At 37.2% G+C, this 19,757-nt stretch overlaps 1 protein-coding gene across 1 annotated transcript; it reads right to left on the reverse strand.

The window, feature by feature from the left end:
- Positions 1-1,200: 1,200 nt before the first annotated feature.
- On the reverse strand, positions 1,201-9,929 carry LOC103696035 (Major facilitator superfamily protein). Its single transcript, XM_008777535.5, has 3 exons — positions 9,421-9,929; positions 2,065-2,966; positions 1,201-1,900 (listed from the first exon to the last, which is right to left on the reverse strand). Exons 1-3 carry the CDS (start codon positions 9,745-9,747, stop codon positions 1,414-1,416), a joined length of 1,716 nt encoding a protein of 571 aa, XP_008775757.3. The 5' UTR covers positions 9,748-9,929; the 3' UTR covers positions 1,201-1,413.
- Positions 9,930-19,757: the final 9,828 nt, after the last annotated feature.

A 19,757-nucleotide genomic window follows, 5' to 3' on the forward strand; every position in this document is an offset into this window, starting at 1 on the left:
CAGGATAGGCTCACGCATGGGGACTACATATAATATTAAAAATGTCACAAGCCCATTCAAAGGATAAGAGTACATGTAAACAGTAAGAAGACATGCATTTATCATGATAGAATAATGGTCTACCAGTTTTCTACATTCACTCTATCTGAACATAACCTGCCATCCATGAGAGAGAATATTTGATGACCGAGGATGGTGATAAAGGTCTATTATAAGAAAGGCATGAGAATTTCTTCGAGGTATCTATAGTTCATAACTTAAGAGAAGTGTGATGGCATATATAGCACCTTAAAGTGTCAGGTCATTTGCATGGATTTGCAGAAAGAGCATTTGTGAAAACATGATACTGGGAACTAAGGGCATAATGTAAAACAGCAAACTGATGAGGCTAAAACATAGGGTAAAAGATGGTCTAGAAGTGAGTAATTGAGCAGCAATGCAAAGGTACAACAGTCCAAGAAGATAGCCTTGCAGTGAGTTAGGGAGCAGCAGCGACAAAAATATAGGTACAACAGACAGAGACAATGGAGGACGATCCCCAAAAGATGCTCGGTCTGGCAAGAAGCGTAGCTGAGTTTCAAGTCAATAATTTCTTGGTGATGGCACATATATGGAGAAAGGGTAAGGGTTCAGAAATCGATGCAGACAGCAGAGAACAGAATACTTCATCCTTCCCTGAAAACAAGACAATCCTTCATCCAAGTATGATGAGAAGACAAAATGCAGTTCATAAAGTCCCAAGAATGTATTAACTCATAAAGAATATAAACTAATAAGAACCAGCATACGTAATCATGAATCACGAATTCTATTTTTAACAACTCATAACTAATCATCACTTAAGCTTGCATCTTAAGCTAAAAAAGGATCAGAAAGGATCAGAATACAACGATCGTCATAAAAATAGGACTGATAGATCAACAACTTAAAGGATTGCTTTACCGCTGATACATTTTATTGAAAACTATATGTATCCTAGAAAACCTCATTTGAAAACTTATCAAATACAGCTTTCACTAGAATTATTGAAAGCTTAAGAATGAAAACGACACAGGTAAGGAAAATAGACTAGATGCATTATACTATTATGATTAAACACAAATATGCTTCCAGCTTTAAAATTGAATTCCTAAAATTTTAATTAGGATTTTGATTTTAATTGTAACATTTTTAGTATTGGATCAATGAGTCATCATGTCATGTGCAAAGATGTAAGTCACGTTTAGTCAGGTAAAATACTTCAATCTATAAGAAGCTTCTTTCCCAAGATTAACCAAATCATTCATTGGGGCAGAGAAGGCTCCTGATAACTGCACGATATTTAAGTACACAAACCCATTACAACACAAGAACAGGTACCAAAGAAAGGGCCCCAGCTCAAGATGAAGGCCATGTTCATTCGGGTCACTGCTATCAATGATTCAAGCTCCGAGGCTGCCTGAATGACCCACCAGCATAAAGCATTTGGTATACTGGCTTAAGTCTCACCGTCAAAATTATGCTCAACAGAGTGCCTAAGCTACAGACACCAGCTAGAGCTAGAAATGTGATCCTAAAGCAATTAGGCCCCAAGCAAGAATTGCTCAAAGCATCATGAAAACCTGAGTTCTGCTTTGCTGCTTCAACATCATACAAATACCCTGCAAGACCAGCTGAGAATAGGAGAGCCCCAAGCGGATTTCCTAACAACATGAAATTATAGATCAACCCAAAGTGCTTCAACCCAAAGAGCTCAGATGCAGTTGGCACCATGACAGAGAATTGGACCCCATAGCAGATACCAAGTAAAGCGGTTGAAGCATATAGGGTACCATTTAAGCCAGAAGCAAAGAGAAGGTAAGTTATGATCATGATAACTTGGGTGCATGTCATCCAAATGGGCCGAGGAAACATCTTAGACCTGCAAAAGATAAAATCTTGTATAAATCTTTTTTTTCTTTGAGCAAGGGTTGGAAAACCTCTCAATAAAACCTTGAAATTACTCAACATTTTGGCCATGTTTGATCATATATAGCTGCAAAATACAATAACTGGGCAATAAAATGAAAAGGAAAATGGTTCCACCTGACAAAGTACTCAGAAACAGCACCCCCCGCAAGACGGCCGGCAAAATTGCAAAAGCTGAAAAGACACAGCAAGATAGTTGTATCATCAACACCTGCTGCAATACCAATTTGTGCTAGATTATTGAGCACAGTGACACCTGATCCAACTCCAAGAAAGTATACCAAAAATAGAAGCCAAAAATCAGCCTTAATTACAGCTTCACGGAACTCAAAATCCTCTCCCCTCTTAGGTCTTCTCTTCTTTTTCACAGCTCCCTCTCCCTCTGCTAAAAGTATATCCACATCAGAAACATCATCAGCTTCCTGAATACTCCCAGCATTCGTTGTTGATGAAGATTGGGCTAGCAATGGTTCTGATTTATCTAAATTTCCTTCAATTAGACAGTCTGATGAACCAGATGGGCCAACAGAACCAATTTTTTTGCTCTTTTTTGGATAAAGTGTCATCTTCAGAGGGATTGCAAGGGGAGCCAGGAGTAAGAGAACCATTACAGCAAACAAACTATAGGCTACAGCATCACTTGGTGAGGCAACATCATCCAAGACCGTAGTAGCGCAGAGGTAGAGACCTAGCAATATGCTTGAGATTTGGGTAAACAAAAAATGGCCATGTTCTGATGAGTCTTCCTCTAAAGATGGTGTGCAAGGCCTGACAAAATACATCATTGCTAGGCATATACCAGGAATCCCTAGTGTAAGAAATAGCAACAGTTTTGTAGATGAATCACGGAGCAGTCCAATATATATTTCAGTGTACACTGCAGCACTAAGCCCAATGTAACCCTTGAGAATGCCAGCCACAGGGCCCCTGCTAAGAGGGAAGTTCCTCATGTTGGTGACAAGAACACCTGTGCCCAACCATGCACTGCTATTTGTAGCAATACATAATGCAATCCATAACTGCCATAACATCAGAAACAGTACTACTATTACACATAGCAGTGGTCACAACAGTTTAAAACCCAATAAACCAAGGTCTAAGATATGAGGCATGCTTCTGAATAATGTCACAAACAGTAGATCAGCATCTGTCACAAAGTCATCTAGCTAAATTTATTGCGAGAAAATTACAAGTTTATTTACTGCTCCTGAAGGACAATCAAACTCAAAAGAGTTACAATAAAATATTTAAGAATCATAAAGTAACAATTAAATAAGCATTGCTTATGCTTGCATCATCTAAGATGTGCCAACACAAATTCATCTAGTGTCAAAGTAAATAATCTTCAAATTTTAGATTTCACAATTCAATTTTGAAATATATATTTCTCTTAGAATTTACTGTTTGGAAACTTTGGAGCATTCTTGTCATTTACTATATTATCAATTGCTACCTTGTAAGGATATTTTAGTAAAAGAAAGTATTTCAGAGTGAAGTATCAATGTAATTCTTGAACATCATGCTCTCTTTAAACACCCTGGCATACCGTGCCACCCAACTATAAATAAATTTCACAAAACCTCATAATCTATCTCGCATAACCTTTGCTAGTTTCTCTTTAGTATTTACTTTCATGGGTTCCTCTCACCTAATTTCTCCAAGTATCTCCTGTATTCTTAGTCATCTGAGTCAAACAGGAGATAACTCTTAGTCACAGTCAGATAACAAATCTTCCTTCATAAGAAATGCAGCCAACCCATCACCGCCCCCCCCCCCCCAAAAAAAAAAAAAAAACTCGCTGTTCCCAGCCAATCCTTCTAGTCACTCGCTCGCCCTACAGTAATTGCTCTCTCTTGCTATATTTTTCTACTCTCTTGCTTCTTTGATCACCAAGTATAGCTTCTTCTGTTTCCTATGAATGTCTTATTTCTGTTACAGACCACAAGGTTTACGCGCTTAGTTGGGAAAAGATATCCAAGGGATGTAGACCTTTTTAATTTGGATAATTTTTGCTTCCTTTGCATCAGTCTTAACTTATTATCAGGCAGACTTGGAGAAGTGTTTCTAACGTCTCTAGGTTTCATTGTACCATACTAAAAGTCATCTTCATTGCTGGTACAAAAAATAGGTGTGATGGAAGGACTATCAAAGAAAATATCATAGCACTCACCAATGTCAATGGAAAAACCAGATAGCCTCAAAGGCTATCAAAGATAAGATTATAGCACTCTTTGGAATGGCAATCTCATCATTAAAAACATTGTGGCTTCAATAAGAAACTTTTTCAATATAAAATCGTTCCATTGAAAGAGATCCAGAATTAAGGTTGATACACAGCCAACAAATTAATCGCATAATCAATAAATACAGATTTCCAAGAAATTTATAAGTCATAGTGAGATATTTGACCATTTCCTGAAAACAAAATTTTTTATGTTGATATCGATCATTATACACAGTACCAAATCAGTCTCGTAGACTTCACAAGATTATCATACTCGAGTCTGAGCCACTTTAGAAAAGCAACCTTCAGCCGAGAGAGATTCAATTACAAGAATAATAAAATTACAGGTTAAATTCTGTTGAAATCATTAGTTACGGAAAGCAGAATTGTTTTAAGATTTGCTGTGAAATTTATCTTACCAAACATTCACAGCAGTACATCCATTCAAATGATGGGTTCCCTGTAGCAAATGCCTCAAAGAGTGGAAGTAGTATGAATTTAGTTATTTTTGCATATGATTTTTCGAGAAAAGTTTCAGTTTACACTTCATATATACAAGCATCACATGCTCCCTATTCTAAAGCAGTGGAAGTCTATGCTGAAAGTAGACAGGATGAAAAGATCAAGAAGCTAAATCGGTTACTGGTGGAATGGTTTTCAGATGAGTTTAAGCAGTTTGTAGAGATGAAGGCATCATCTGGCACTACAACACACCAAAGGGATGCCCAAGTTATATTTACATGTATCAGACCTTAATGGAGGAAACACATGGTGTTGGATTTCTACTGGTCTTTCGAGGACTTTCACAAAATTTCTCAACACATCAGCTTTCATGGTAAGCAGATTGCCCTCCATAACATCAGAGTGCACTCTTTAAGAAGTATTTTCCAGCCTATCTCTTGATTAGTAATAGCCTAAAAACTTGGGTTGGCTCCCTCATGTTGATGTTAAATCTAATAAACTATCCCCTAAAGCATAAAATTGCACCTTTTTAGAATACATAGACAGAGTGAAGGTGTACAGGATTCCATGTTATTGTTGTTGATGTGACATTTAATGGGTCTACAATGATGAGGAATAACAAAAAAGATGTGGATGCAGATGGCATACTTATGCAAGAACAATAGGAAGTGAAGTTTCTTCTCCCGAGTATTCTCTAGATATTACTAAAGCACATTGCTTAAGAGGAGACCAACAAAACCTCTTAGCGAATCTATTAAAGTAACATCTTCAGAATGTGTAATTGTGGAACAAGCATACTTGCTTAAAAAAAATAAAAAAGATAGAGGCCAGGGGTTTGGGTTTGGCTAGAGCAAGAGAACAAAAATTGAAAAATTAGTAAATTTAATATGCTGACAATAAAAATAAAATAAAATTTTTGCCATTATTCAGATTAAATTTAGCTTCATTAGCTTTTTATGGTTCCACGACAAAAATCATTTCTTGTGATAGCTACATACCAAGTTGAAGATCATTAAATCATGAAGTAATTCGTGGCAACTTTCCTATAAGAGAAGACATAGATCATTCTTTGAGAGAAGAATGGGGCGATACCAATCAATTCATTTTAGGGAAGTTGAAATGAGAACCAAGTTAAGAGAAACATAAGGTTTTTTTATAGGATACAAAGCAATTTGGAGCTTGCTGGGAGAATCCTAATACCATTCTAGCCAGGATCAAGTTCATCGACAGATGAACCCTCATGTTGAAAGATTCTTCTATTGCATTGCCTCCACATTAGCCATTAAAGCACCATAATGATGAGATCCCACCCAATCCTGGAAAACTTCTTAACTCTCCCAGGCCTTCAGAAAGTCCAATTGGACGAAAGAACCAGGACAACCTTTGATACGCATAACTTTGTCATGTTTCAAGATCCTCCTGTGAAATGATATTGGCAGAAAAAATGAAATCCATTCTCAACCTATGTTATATAATTCGTTAGTTTGCTTGTATGGTTTCGAGTTCATAATTCAAAATTCATAGCAAGGTATGCTGAATCGGTATCGGTAGGCGTACCGGTCGCCTACCAGACCGGTTCGCATCGGTTCCTAGCCGTACCGGACCGGTGCCAAACCGGTCTGCATAGCACACACGCGCACTGCCCAGCGCGCGCGGGCGGCATGCTACCCACAGCGAACCGGTGCAAACCGACCGGTTCGCACTAGTTCCTAGCCGTACTGGACGGAACCATCCGATTCCGTCTAGTATGCATCTAATATCGGCCGGTTCCAGTCCGGTACCGCTTGGTTCCGGCCAGTTCCGGCCCCATCAGTACGGGTTGAACCGGCCGATACGGGCCGGTTCAGCATACCTTGATTCATAGCCAATCGATGAACCAAATATGATAGAACTAGGATTAGAAAATATATTTTCATATTAACAATAATTTTAATTTTAATTAAAATAATTGATTTTTCAAATATAATATTACTTTAAAATTTAAGAAAAACTAATGCTCTTTCATTATTTCTTATCGGAATACATGTTTTATCTTTAAAATAAATTTTATTTGAGAAATATTAGGAAAAATTATCTCCTTCCCCATGTTGGTTTTTTTTTCAAAAAGAACTTCCTCTTTCCTACATTAAGATAAATGTTTATTTGAGAGATACTAGAAAAGATTCTCTTTACTTTTCCATGTTTCCTAGTCATTCTAGATTAGAGTCCCAATCTCATCAGCCCACTCACGTTTTAATTACTCTTTCATTAAAACTTTTATACAAGCAAGCATCACAAAATCTCGTAACACAGAGATAGACCCCAAGCTTTATCTAGTGGAAGAAAGGTTTCTCTATCTTCCTATCTACCATATGATATTGAGTCATGTTGCGAATACGTTTGATATGTACCAATTTGCAAAACAACCATATGCCTGGTGATTTAGGTTGTTCTCAACATCTGAGCCGCAAAGGACATGGGCGGGTTCCTTTAAAAAAGATTCTCCGATGTCAAAAGCCTTTCTGATGGCCCACCAATAAAATGTCTTTGTTTTCAAGGAGCTACAGAATTACATACTGGAGTGAATTCTTTCAGATAATTCAATCAAAATTTAAGAAACAATAATTGGATTTGACAGAGAATGCAGTAATGCACCATTACAATTCCATCTCCAAACTACTCTATCTGGATTAAGGAAAGGACTGTAGAGGGGTGAAGAAGATAAGAGATTAGATGATTCCAGAAGAAGGTCACTTCCCAGCTCTTTTCTGAATTTTATATCCATGAGAGGTCCCCCCTCAGACCAACAGATCTGAGAGTCCACAATGGAACTTCTATCAGAGTCTAAATATAACAGATTGATGTTTGCTTTTGGAGGAATTTAATATGAGCTCATTTTATTGAAATGTTGTCTTCCAATTTCTGAATGAACACTGACACATTTACCTGCCTCATCTCTTGGAGTGTGGATATAGATGGAACATGATGAAGTCTGGATGAGTGTGGGCAATGCACCATCTATCTGTTTCAGTCCTAAGTATGGGGCTCTAAGTGTGGTACTGAAAATTTGTTATAAAAAAAGTTAAACAAAGACTCAACATATGGCCAACTAAATCCTCTCAATTGTGAATAATGTCATTTTGATAAACTTAGTTACAGCAGCCATCCCAGTGAATATAAAGTCCGATTCTAGAAAATGAAAAGTTACTTTAAAGAGCTATCAAAAAGGATGTCAGGATACTTCTTCTGATTAAACAGGCAGTGAATTGATCCAGGGTACTTCGATTTGCTCTCAAATCCCAGAACAAGCTCACTCAGCAACACATTAATGGAAGCAGGCTGGTGTCTGACATATGAATTGGATAATCAGAGATTTTATAACTAACATAACAATGATCTATGCTTCCAGACTAACATGTTTTCATTACTCCGAAGGAGTTGAGGACCTGAAGCAAGCTGCTGTCCTCTCATCATTTTTACAACCACTCCCTGCATATCTAGCTTTGACATACCCACCTAGCCCTGAAGGCTAACATTGCAATCTGATTAGTTTTCCTTCTTTTATGAACATCATAGTGGGCATCAAAGCAATGAAAACTATGCACACTGATAGATCTTAAACATGTAATGAAGGATTATGCCATTTGGTTTCACATCTATGCAGCTTATCCTAGCAGTTTTAAGTTTATGAATAGACATCTAGCATTGCATTGATTGGATGAACTCTTCATATGCCATAAACTTTGCAAAGTCATGTCTGCTTGTTGCTTTTGTGTTATGATATCATCCTTGCCCAAAACTCTTACACCTTCACTAATTGACATTAATCACTTAATGTCTTGGAAGAGTCTAAGGGTAAACTATCCAGTCATCAACATTCCTTATCTCCATAACATCAACTAGCTTGTTATCTTCAGCATCTACTATATGTTGTTTGTCTCTTCTTGGTGATCAATTAAAGAATCTAACTATGGTTCCTTTCTTCCATACAAATTGATGGAAACAATATTCCTGCGAAAGATTTTGTAAGAAGTTTGGCCTGTCTTCAATGGAGAAAGATCAAACGAGGAGAAGATCAATGGAAAAAGAAGAGACTGCAACCAGAGTAGAGCACACTTGAGATTAGACAGACATTTGCCATAGATTCTTCCTTCATATAAAACCATCAGCACATGGACTTATATAAACTTAAAACCAACTTGACATGACCCCAAGGATTCAAAAATATACTTTGACCCAAATGATTGCCCCCCAAAAAATGAAGAACTTCACTGCTTTTTCACAAACACTTTTGTACAATTAACTGCCCCTACACAAATCAGCCTTTACCTCATGCATCTCTGGCATGTCATCAATCCACGGGCCACTTAAACCTCCAAATCAGAAACTAATAACTATCTCTCTTTTGTACAATGATAACACAAATTATAGCACATAAGCATGAATTTATCATAATAACTCTCCGACCAAATATGCAAGCGCATAATTAAGATACATAGAGAGGCTACTTCTCCTCCTACCAACCGCCCAGTTCCATTGAATCAAAAGGACACTCCATCTCAAAGCATAAATTAGATGCCTATAACATTCATATCTTTCTCCACATACACAGAATCAGAATTTTTTAAAGTAAACGGAATCAATAAGTATATCAAAAAACAGATAGGAGTCAATAACAATTGCCGAAACAGTAAAACCGTTAAAAATCAAATCTTTAAACGATAGTTCATCAGAAAAACATAGATCAGAGAATATAATCAAAGATCAAGAACCCAAGAGTAAGGAAATATACAAGAGAGCTCACTCACCACCCAGAAGGGCAGGCCGGAGACGGTCTGGCTCACGCCGAGCCAGAGGACGCCGAAGCCGAGGAAAGAACAAGCGCCGCCGATAAGGAGGACAAGCCAGGGCGGGAAGCGGTTGCAGACGACGCCAGGGATCATGCCGAAGTTCTCGCCGAAGTCATTGGCGACGCCGAGCATGGTTAGCTGCCGCTGGTTGTAGCCCAGCACCGACTTGAGCGAGTGGGAATACAACGGGAAGGTGTAGGCGCTACCCGCCGCCACCTGCACCCACACCGCCGCCGCCAGCCCCACCCATGGCGGCCGGCTTCCGGCCTTCACCGCCGGCGGCATCTCTACTTCTCTTTTACTAACCACCTTCCCCTTCCGACCTCCTCTTGAACCCTCCCTTCCCCTTCTTGTTTATTAGTGCTGGCGTGTGAGTCTTTTCTACCAAATGGCGAAAAGGTAGTGAACCGGACAACCATGACCGGAATTGCCTCCTGGCCATGTCTAAAGATTATTTAGATTCTCTCACTACAAAAATGTGATGGGGGTCTTAGTTTAGATCGGTTAGCACGTGTCCTGAGTTGTTTAGTGTTAGTTTTTAATTACCGTATAGGGAATCCAAGATGCCCACGGAAGAGTTTTTTTTTTTTTTTTTTTTTTTTGTTGCTTGGAAGATAAAATTTTTAGTTGGACTGAGATAGTAGAGTAGCCCAATTGTGAAGCAACATGCACAAATCTTTTGTACATATTGCTTTACGATCCAATGGTTTAGTGGTGGATCTAGTTCAACGATGATTTGCTATAATAGTGTAGGCATATTTATTTTATATAAAAGTTTATGGCAATCATGCAGTTAGCTATTATCATGCAATGTATGAAATACTATAATTTTGAGACTAGAACTCTCTAGATCAACCTTTTCGAGAAGATTCTCTTCTTTATTAAAGGAATGATTGAGTCGGAAGCATATGAATCACCTTCTGGCTTAAGATAGACAAGAAAACCTTCTTCCACCTCTATCCTTGGCCACCATTCTTTTATGTATGTATGTATGTATGTACTTGAGAAGAAAGAGACTGAACCAACAAGACATAGGCTTGCTTTGTGAGGATTTTGATATTGAAAGATGCTGATATATTTCACTCAAAAGAATGAAAAATGTCTGGGGATCAGTATCGATTAGTTGTTAATGTTAATTTTTAACTGAGATTAAACTGGAGTCAAAGATGTTCTTAGAAAGTACATACCATTAGCAGCTCGTTTTATATCCATAATCGCAGTTGATGATTTAGAGGAAAGGGGCATGTAGTAATATACCAGGCCTTCTATAGAAAAGATGAACCCTCTACAAAAACATTGAGCCAGTTATAATGGTGGCAAATTTTAATTTGATCCAAGAACCTGACCCATCTTGATCTAATCCTAGTTTGGTGAAGTTTGAAGCCTTCTTCTTGTTGAGCGTAGATCGGAGCTATTAAATTCTTAGTGATAATGTGCCACCACTAAGATTTATATTTTGAGCTTTCTCCGGGAGCAAACTCTCAAAAATGTAATGCCAATCAACGGAGCTAACAATTGGAGCTTGCAGCTAATCGAATGACCTATACTTACATGTATTTGCATGATAAAGAGCGAACTAAGCCTATAATATTCTATAAAAAATCAAGATAAATGAGGGTGCAACCCTTTGGGATACACCAAAAATGATACAATATGATTTTATTTATTTATTTATTTTTTGATGCCAGCCACCACTAGAGGATATTATAGCGTTCTTATTTTAGGTTGGTTTCCGCAGGCCATGAAAGCTGTCGTCCCATTAAAAATTTGTCAGAAGAGGGGGGACCCACACCATGCCAAACCTGGCGTTTGTAAATGAGCGAGTCCTTGCTGCCGTTGTGACATGGGAGGAGTCGCTCCAAAGAAACTACCACTAGGGATTGGGCGGTCTGGAATTTGAAACATGAGATCATGGCATTTGACGGTGCACTATTGTGGGTCCCATGAGTCAGCAGAGAACTCATTCAAGCGGAGGCATGCACCATAAAGTTTTAGGTGGGGTTTTTAAATAGGGTCACATAGTGCTTCGTTAATGAGTGTGTCCCTCTGGTTTCAAATGGGTCTGGCGAGGTGCGGACAAGTACCCACTTTGCAATGATTACAGGACAAACGAATCCCTCTCTCTCTCGTGGTCGGTGGCGGGGGGTGCTGCACCTTTGCCTTAGTAAATGGAGGCAAAAGCACCTTTAGGAAAAGGGCAAAAAGATGAGGCAAAAATTGTCTTGGGCGCCGATTCGGGAGATAGGGATGACCTACTATGAACCACTGGACTGGGCTCGGTCAACTTGACTAGCCCAGCTATTTTTTAATTCAAAAAAAAGATCGGCACATACCGCACACGTGTCTGGAGAGAAAATGACTTTCGATGGGATTCTTCTTCCTCCTTAAAATAGTCGGACAGAATCTCACTATGAGTCGAATTCTGGTCACGGCCGATTTCTATTTAGAGCTTCCCCCATTTCTCCTCCGCTTCCCATCGGAGATCCAAGCTTGAACGGAGCTCTCGCCAAAGTATTTCTCCGGTTTCCTTTTAGAAGCTCGATCATCGTCGCTGCAGCCATTCGCGGCCGAGAACCAATTAAGGATCGAACTAGCTTCGATCTACCTTTCTTTCTCTCTTCTGGATTCTTTGAAAGCTCGGTGCTGGTTGGTGATCGCTGGATTTTGGCCGAGAAGAACGAGTGCCCTGTTTTTTCCTATTTTTCTTTAGATATTTCCAATTTCGCTCCTTTTTCTGGCCGGTTCCTCCGTCGGTTCTTGCTACTGAGACCTCCCTCCATTTCTCCACAGTGGCTTGTGGCCTTAGCCAGAGTTTCAGCTATCAGGATGCCTAGATCTCCATAACTATTCTAGACCCCAAAATATCTAAGTTTAATTTAAAGTGGGTTAACCTTGGATTTTCTTAGCAATTTGATTAGACAATCTAAATTGATCTTCCTTCCAAAAGAATTTACTCCAAATTCAATTGGTTAGAAATCTTCGAGCCAATATCATTATGAGTAGAATTAACTCTATTAACCTCCAAATCTTTCAGTAATTAAAATTTCTAACATCTATCAGCAACGCTATATGCGATAGCTCATATAAGCATCTCAAAATCTTGGTCTCTACTCAATATTTTATTTTACTAGCAGCTTCATCACAATGGTAAAAGATTTAAGGTCGAATCATAAACCTAGACTTGAGTTTTATTTGAAACATCCAATATTCTCCAGCAATTATAAAAAAAATCTAGTAGCCCAATCTAAACATGAAAATTTAAGTTACTAGAATTTTCCACCAATATGCTAACTCTATGGCTTCAAAATAAAATCAAATATATCAATATTAAATACACCAATTTGTAGTATCCAAAACTTCCAATTCCAAATATACTCCACATACAGATTTAACCTTGAAGAACATTCCTTTCTAGTACTATGAAAAAAAATTTAGCTCACTCCAACACAATGAAAGATCCACATATAAATTTCACTCTAATAATTAGCAGCAAAAATAAAAGTGCAAGAACATCTAAACCCATGTCATGTTTGAAATTCTAAGTTATTTAAACAACATATGAATATGGTACGTTATAATTGGTATACCATGGTTAACCTTCCTATACTTATCTATGGTCAAACTGCTCTAATCATGATTAGAGATATAAATCATCTAGTCCTTCCATACTCATCATATACCAACACCAATGCATACATTTTAATACAATGGATAGTGATCTTACACCTATGCTCTGAATTTAATTCTATTACTTTTGTCATGTCCCAAGTGATTATACTCCTAAGCTCTGATATATTTTTGTCACAATCCTTAATGATCTTAAACCTATGCTCGGATACTACTTCTGTCATGCCCCAAACCTATCACCTAGGTCAGCCATGTGACATAACCGTATATTTTCTAGATCAAGAACCTAGAGAATATGCAAGGCCTAAAAAATTTATTACAACCTCAATATATATCCATGAACAATAATGACAATAATTCATAACTAGTATAACAAACTTGTACAAAATTATAAAATTTATTCATCCAATTGGTAACAAGGATGCTCTAATAATTTATCCTTTCTAATCTCAACCATAGCCAAGAACTACGCAAACTACAACTCTAAAAAAAAATGAAGAGTTGTGAGCTTTACAGCCCAGTAAAAATCTCTGCACATTCACACCAATAAAATAATATAATTTGAAAATAGCAATACGCGACACCAAAATAAAAATATAAATTAGAAAAATTCTTTTCAAACATCCAATATAACTCAATTAAACCAACAAATATGTGTATATACATACATCAAATTTTTTGGGCTTATCAAAAGAGACATATGTTACAAATACTAACAAGTAAAACCTTTTATTTAACATTGGTTTCATGTGTCTTATCAATTGTTTCTCATTATCTCAATTTCAGATTTCTTAGCAATTACTTTTTCAGCTTTGGACTAACCAAAATTATGACCTAGTCCAAGACTGCTAATTAAAATTCTACGCATAAGCTCGTAGAGGCTATCCTACGTATAAGCTCATGGAGGTTGTCCTACGCGAAAGCCCATGGAGGCTATCCTAAGCATAAGTTCGTGGAGGCTATCTCACGCGTAAGCCAATAAAAGCTATCTCATGCATAAGCTTGTGGAGGCTATCTCATGCATAAGCTCATAGAAGCTATCTCTTAATAAGGTTAATCTAAACCATATCTTATTCATTTGATTTGCATGTTATAGTTATCAAATCAATTCGATTACATAGTGTATTTTTCACAATTTTTTGATATTTATAATCATTGTTCATATAGTCATGTTTACATATAATAATCATACAAGTATGTTCATATTGAAAATCATATAAAACATATTATCTCATACAAAACCAAATTCAAAAACACAAATCTTATGATGTGAAACCAGCGGTGTAAATCAACAAGCATGTTATATATATACTAGTGATTAGGTGCTGGGGTTCTTACCTCTATCACAATCCAACACAACTACAATGCTACCAATCCACACCTAACATGTTCTGTCAATTTAATATCAATATAAAACTAACTTATTCCTCATCAATCACTTGTAATATTAATGATCAATTATTCAATAATTATATAATTTTAGAATTCTAATATTTGAATTATCTATACTCTCTATCCTTCTTTGATTAAAATTAAAATAAATAAAGGGTTTGGGCGTTACCTCAATTTAGAAACTAGAATATAGAATCTCGTTGGACTTCTTTCTGTTTGGATGACTGCAGCACCCCATACAAAATCAGGGCCGACTATGAAAAAAGATTCATAAAAAAAGAAGTATGAGTTTGACTATATGATAACGTCTAATTGTTTGAATCGGTCAGCATAGTATAATCCAATTCATCTGATCAAGAAACAATATATCCAATCAAGATAGTAGATCAAGAATTTTTCGTTATGGGTTCAATGGTAGCTGACAAGGTCAGAGTGAAGAAAGAACATGATCAACTAGGTAGCAGCATCCAATGATCTAGGTCAGTTAGCTCTGGCCAATCAAATTAGTTAACTCATGAAAAAAGAATTAGACCATGGTATAGGTAACACAATCGAGATTAGTGATAATAGAGTTCAGTGGTGCCCGATCGCCCAAATCAGTCAAAACAGTGTTTTCCAAATTATTAGATTAAGGAATAGGTATCAAATACAACAAAGGTAACATGCTAGGTTGCGGATGGTGGGGGTTCAAGGAGGGCTGACGAATGCCGGAGTGAAGGCTAGCACGACGGGTGGTCATAGTAACACTAGCCCAGGACCCTCAACTAGGGTTAATCTAGGTCCACAAAGAGAATATCTGGGACCCTCCTATTGGTCCATTAAACCATATAAATAGGGAGGAAGAGAAAACAAAGAGAGAGAGAGAGGAAAGAGAAAGAGAGAGACGAGAGACGAGAGACGAGAGAGGAAAGAGAAAGAAGAGAGGGCTCTCTTCTTCTTTTTCAAAATAGGGGGAGAGCCCACTCTCCCTTTTCTCTTTGGTTAGAACTAGGGGCAACCACGACGGCCCAGCCCCGACAACGATGGCCATAGGTGGGCTCTGCCGTAGTCATCGCCATCGACAAGGGTCGAACAATGCAAAGAAATGTAAGGAAGAAGAGAGGAAGAATTCATCAAAGATAAACCCATCAAACTTAGCCTAGATCATGGTTGTTCCCCCCTAACCAACAACCACACGATCACAGGGGTTCTAGGAGATGGTGAATCTCGGACAAATCCGGCAGCCGACGGCGAAGAATATGAAACAAAGAGGTCGAAATAGTGCATCCCTATTTCGAATGAAATTTTGGTGATTCACCGGCTCAAATTAAGTTGGCAGCAACCATAAAATCAAAAAAATAGAGAGGAGACATACGACAATTATCTCGGTCTAATGAGGTGGTCCGATGATGTTTCCTGCGATGATCTGAAAGGAAATCTCGAAGAGAAAAGCATAGAACTAGCAGTGATTTCTTAAGTTTTCAACGGTGGAGTTCGTAGTAGGAGCTGGAGGGCCTTTTATAGATGAGATACTAGAGTTTTAGATAAACTTAGATTGCCCTAAATTCTCGGATTCTGATGAGATCGGGGAGAAAGAAGACTCCCAACCGGAGTCTTCAAGCCGGCCCACCAGCCCAAGAAAAATTGGGTTATCATAGTTAATGAGTATCTAGTATGTTATATGCACATAACCAATTTGAATGTGTTTATTTGGTCAATAGCGCAACCTATAACAAGCATACACTGCACCATATTGGAATTCTAGTGGTAGATTTCTGATGGATGCCAAATACTTCAATTGTCATTACAAATATCATTTCGGTAATGGCTCATTGAGCATGCAGTACGAGCGTAAGCTTGTATGAAGGCAGCAAGGACGGGAATAAGTCAAGGGATTATGAGCTATCTCTCAATTAAAGTTAGGTAAGTGTTCAGATGATGAAATGGGTTGGCTTGTGAGGTGACATTCAAGGCAGGGTTTAGTGTTTGTTTTAGAGAAGTAAAGTTTCATAGTGTTGCTCTAGAGCAAAGGATTTTCAGTGTTTGTATTCATGGAAAAGGTCTTTGCATCTCCATCATGAGTTCTTAAACAAAGAGAAGTCTAATTATGAAGATACCTTCTGCTGAAAACATATTTTAACATGATTTGATTCTCTATCTTCAAGGGAGAAGCAAAACTAAAATGGTAAATGGAGTTGTGCTAAGAAAACACAAATTGAACACTAAGAACAAAACATGGTTGAGCTAAGGGTATGGTATCTCATTTTTTTTGACTTTTTTGACTACCTTACCCATAAAGAGGTCAGGTCGTATCTTCCCCACGAAAGAATAATTGATCTTCTTTTGCAACATCAACCATTGGATCGCATCTTACACAGACATCAAAGCACTCCATTCTATTTCTTCGATCTGTCTGCATAGATCTTGAAGTGGCCATTGCACAATCTAATGGTTGACATCACGAGAAAAAGTGAAACATTCTTTTGTGCAAAAGAGACAACCCAAACCCAGCCCAATAAGCCAAGATTTGATATGTTGGATCAAGACTGGCCTAATCCTAGGCCGCATTGATGGGTAGCAGTGATCCACCGGCCCAAATTTCTTTCCAGATTTTATCCTAAAATTATTTCCTGCTTCCACCCAAAGGACTAATCTTGCTAGGTTCGTCCCCTCTTATAGTTCTTCAAAGATTAGGCCTGCCCTTTCCCTGCACTTTCAAGTGGTTTTAGGGTTGGACTTCCATTCTCAACCCTAGACAAAGTAAGGACTTCCACACGGGGGTGTTTGTAGCTGGGTTAGAACGCTCCAATATCTCATCTCATGGAGGAAGACTGCGTGCATCTTTATCCCACTAATTCCGTTGTTATATCATATATGGACAAAGCAGCAGCCAGATTAGTTGCTATCCCATAGTCCGAAACTGGTCTGAGTACATGGATTGACCACCTTTCTTCAAAGAGTTACACAAGCACACAATTCATGTGAAAGATGGGAGATTAAGACCACAAGTTTGTAATCAATATCAAGCAATTAACAAGTAAGAAATTAAAGAAAAAGACTTTTTTGTTCTGTAGATAGTTTACTTTCATTTTAATAACGAAGCAACCAATAGTCTCATGTCTGTATATATATATATATATATATATATATACATGCATATACTCGTGCACATATGCATACATATATATGTGTGTGTATAAATATATATATACACACATACATACATAAATATATATGTATGTATGTATATATGTATGCATGTGTGTGTGTATTTTCAGATTGAAGTTGAGAAAGGGAAAAAGCTCACGAAACTCTAGATCTAGACAAAACTTGCACTCAAGTCCTCCAAGAGGAAAGGGAAAGAGAGCTTTCAACCAACATTACAATTTTGTCTCAGAGAGTGACTTCTGTTGAAAGAATATGGCAGAGGAGCTTGTCGGGTTATAGTCCAAATTAGTAAGCAGGGATGCAAGTAGATTGGATTGTTCCACTTCCGATCTGAAACTGATCCAAAATTAATTTGGTATTCGATCCAATCTGAACCGAAGTTACTTGGATTAAACTTGAATTCACAAACTTGCTCTGTTTCAAATTTAGATTGAATATAGATCACTATATACTCAATCCAAACCTGAACCATTCTCAAATTAGTATAATATATATAATTCAAATTCCTCCTTGAATATAAGAAATTAGTTTTTTTTATGAAATATAACTAGTCAGTAATTTGTGTTGTAAATTTTAACCATATATGGTTATTACTCAAAGCTTATATAGAATATATTTTTAATAATGTTTACACATTGTATACTATTATTTTATGCTTGATATGTTTATAATATAATTGGATAATCAATTTACAATGTATATTATCGTTTGTGTCATGAATATTGTTGATCTAATCTAATCCAAAAAAATCTAGTGGATTGATAAAATTAATATTATATCTGATCCAATCTAATCTGAATAGAATTGGATTGGGTTGGGATTCAATTTTTTGATCAGATTGGAATATGGATTGCATTTGGATTTTGCGTATCCCTATCCAACCCACTTGCAACTTTTGTGCAAAGGCAACAAACACCTGGTTGAATTGCGGATAAGCTCTAATTATTTATGGAATAAAACTTTGGTTGTAGCCCTCTTAACTCTTCTATTGGAGCTTTGTTCTATGGGATAATGGGTTCTTTTTTTTTTGAAGTTTGGGTACCCAATGATGGTTTCCTCTCTAAGGAGTAAGGATTACTAGAAGGAAAAGGTTATGCAGAGAATCTATTTGATCTTTGAAAATAACATCTTGCACACCTAACTAATTGCAACGCTAAATGTGATGGCTTCAAGACTTTATAATACAAAATCTCAATGTTAATGTCTAAGCTTCACTTGATTAATTAGTAGCATCCATCAATTAATAATTCACAATTTTTGTGGAAAACGAGTGCATATCATTAGTTTTCCTTATCATGAAAGACTTTTAAGAACAGAAGACTCTAGAATTTTCGTAAAACTAACCCACACACTTAAGACTTATTGGTTATGTTTCCCGAAAATATGTTATTAATTAGTTCCACTTGATGATTGAGTAGTGACATCATTGAGATAAATGACCTATAACCCAATTTGATAACTTAGTTGATCAGGGGAGTTGTCAATGTTTCATATGTATGACTTGCTAGGTTATCCAACTTGTTTATAGTGTATCTTTGGTGCCATTAATCAATCAAAACAATGGTTGAGAACAAAGCATCATAGGCATGAAAAATATGTGAAAATGAAGAGATGTGCCAAGATGCACTTGCAAGGTTAGAGCAGCAAATGAATAATTAAGTAATATCTAAATATAATAGGTAAGACTAGATATAAATAACGAAGGTGAAATGAAAGGGGGAGATAAAAATTAAGACTCGGCCTTTCTTGTTGTTTATTGATTAGGGCTTAATGACCAAAAATTTTATGTACTTAATCTGCGTTGCATCATTTTCATGTAGGCTTTGTAGGGAGGACATCTCTCCCTCTCCCTCTCCCTCTCCCCTTCCCTCTTTCCGAAATTGTAGTATTAGTTTACAAGAGTTTCACTATTGTTTGTAAATAACATTTTTAACTATAAATGATTATCAATCTTACTTTTGTCAAATCATTCTATCCATTCTAAATAGGACAACCATACAGCTTTGTTTAGACCAGATTGGATTAGATACTATTTTGGTTTGATCTCCTATTAAACACCAACCACATGAACCTGTACCTCTACGACTCAAATGTTATTATCTTTAGCAGACATGGTCGAATCTCATATA

Source organism: Phoenix dactylifera, chromosome 2 (genome assembly GCF_051530095.1).
Source record: "Phoenix dactylifera cultivar Ajwa chromosome 2, Ajwa_hap1_PhDact_Kaust_v1.1, whole genome shotgun sequence".
NCBI lineage: Eukaryota > Viridiplantae > Streptophyta > Magnoliopsida > Arecales > Arecaceae > Phoenix > Phoenix dactylifera.

Excerpts from the sequence above, each read along its gene's own strand:
- LOC103696035 (XM_008777535.5), bottom strand. The coding sequence starts at position 9,747 with ATGCCGCCGGCGGTGAAGGCCGGAAGCCGGCCGCCATGGGTGGGGCTG. Across the intron at positions 2,967-9,420 it reads CCGGCCTGCCCTTCTGGGTG|TTATGGATTGCATTATGTAT; the intron begins GTGAGTGAGCTC and ends ATGTTATGGCAG. Across the intron at positions 1,901-2,064 it reads GTTTCTGAGTACTTTGTCAG|GTCTAAGATGTTTCCTCGGC; the intron begins GTGGAACCATTT and ends TATCTTTTGCAG.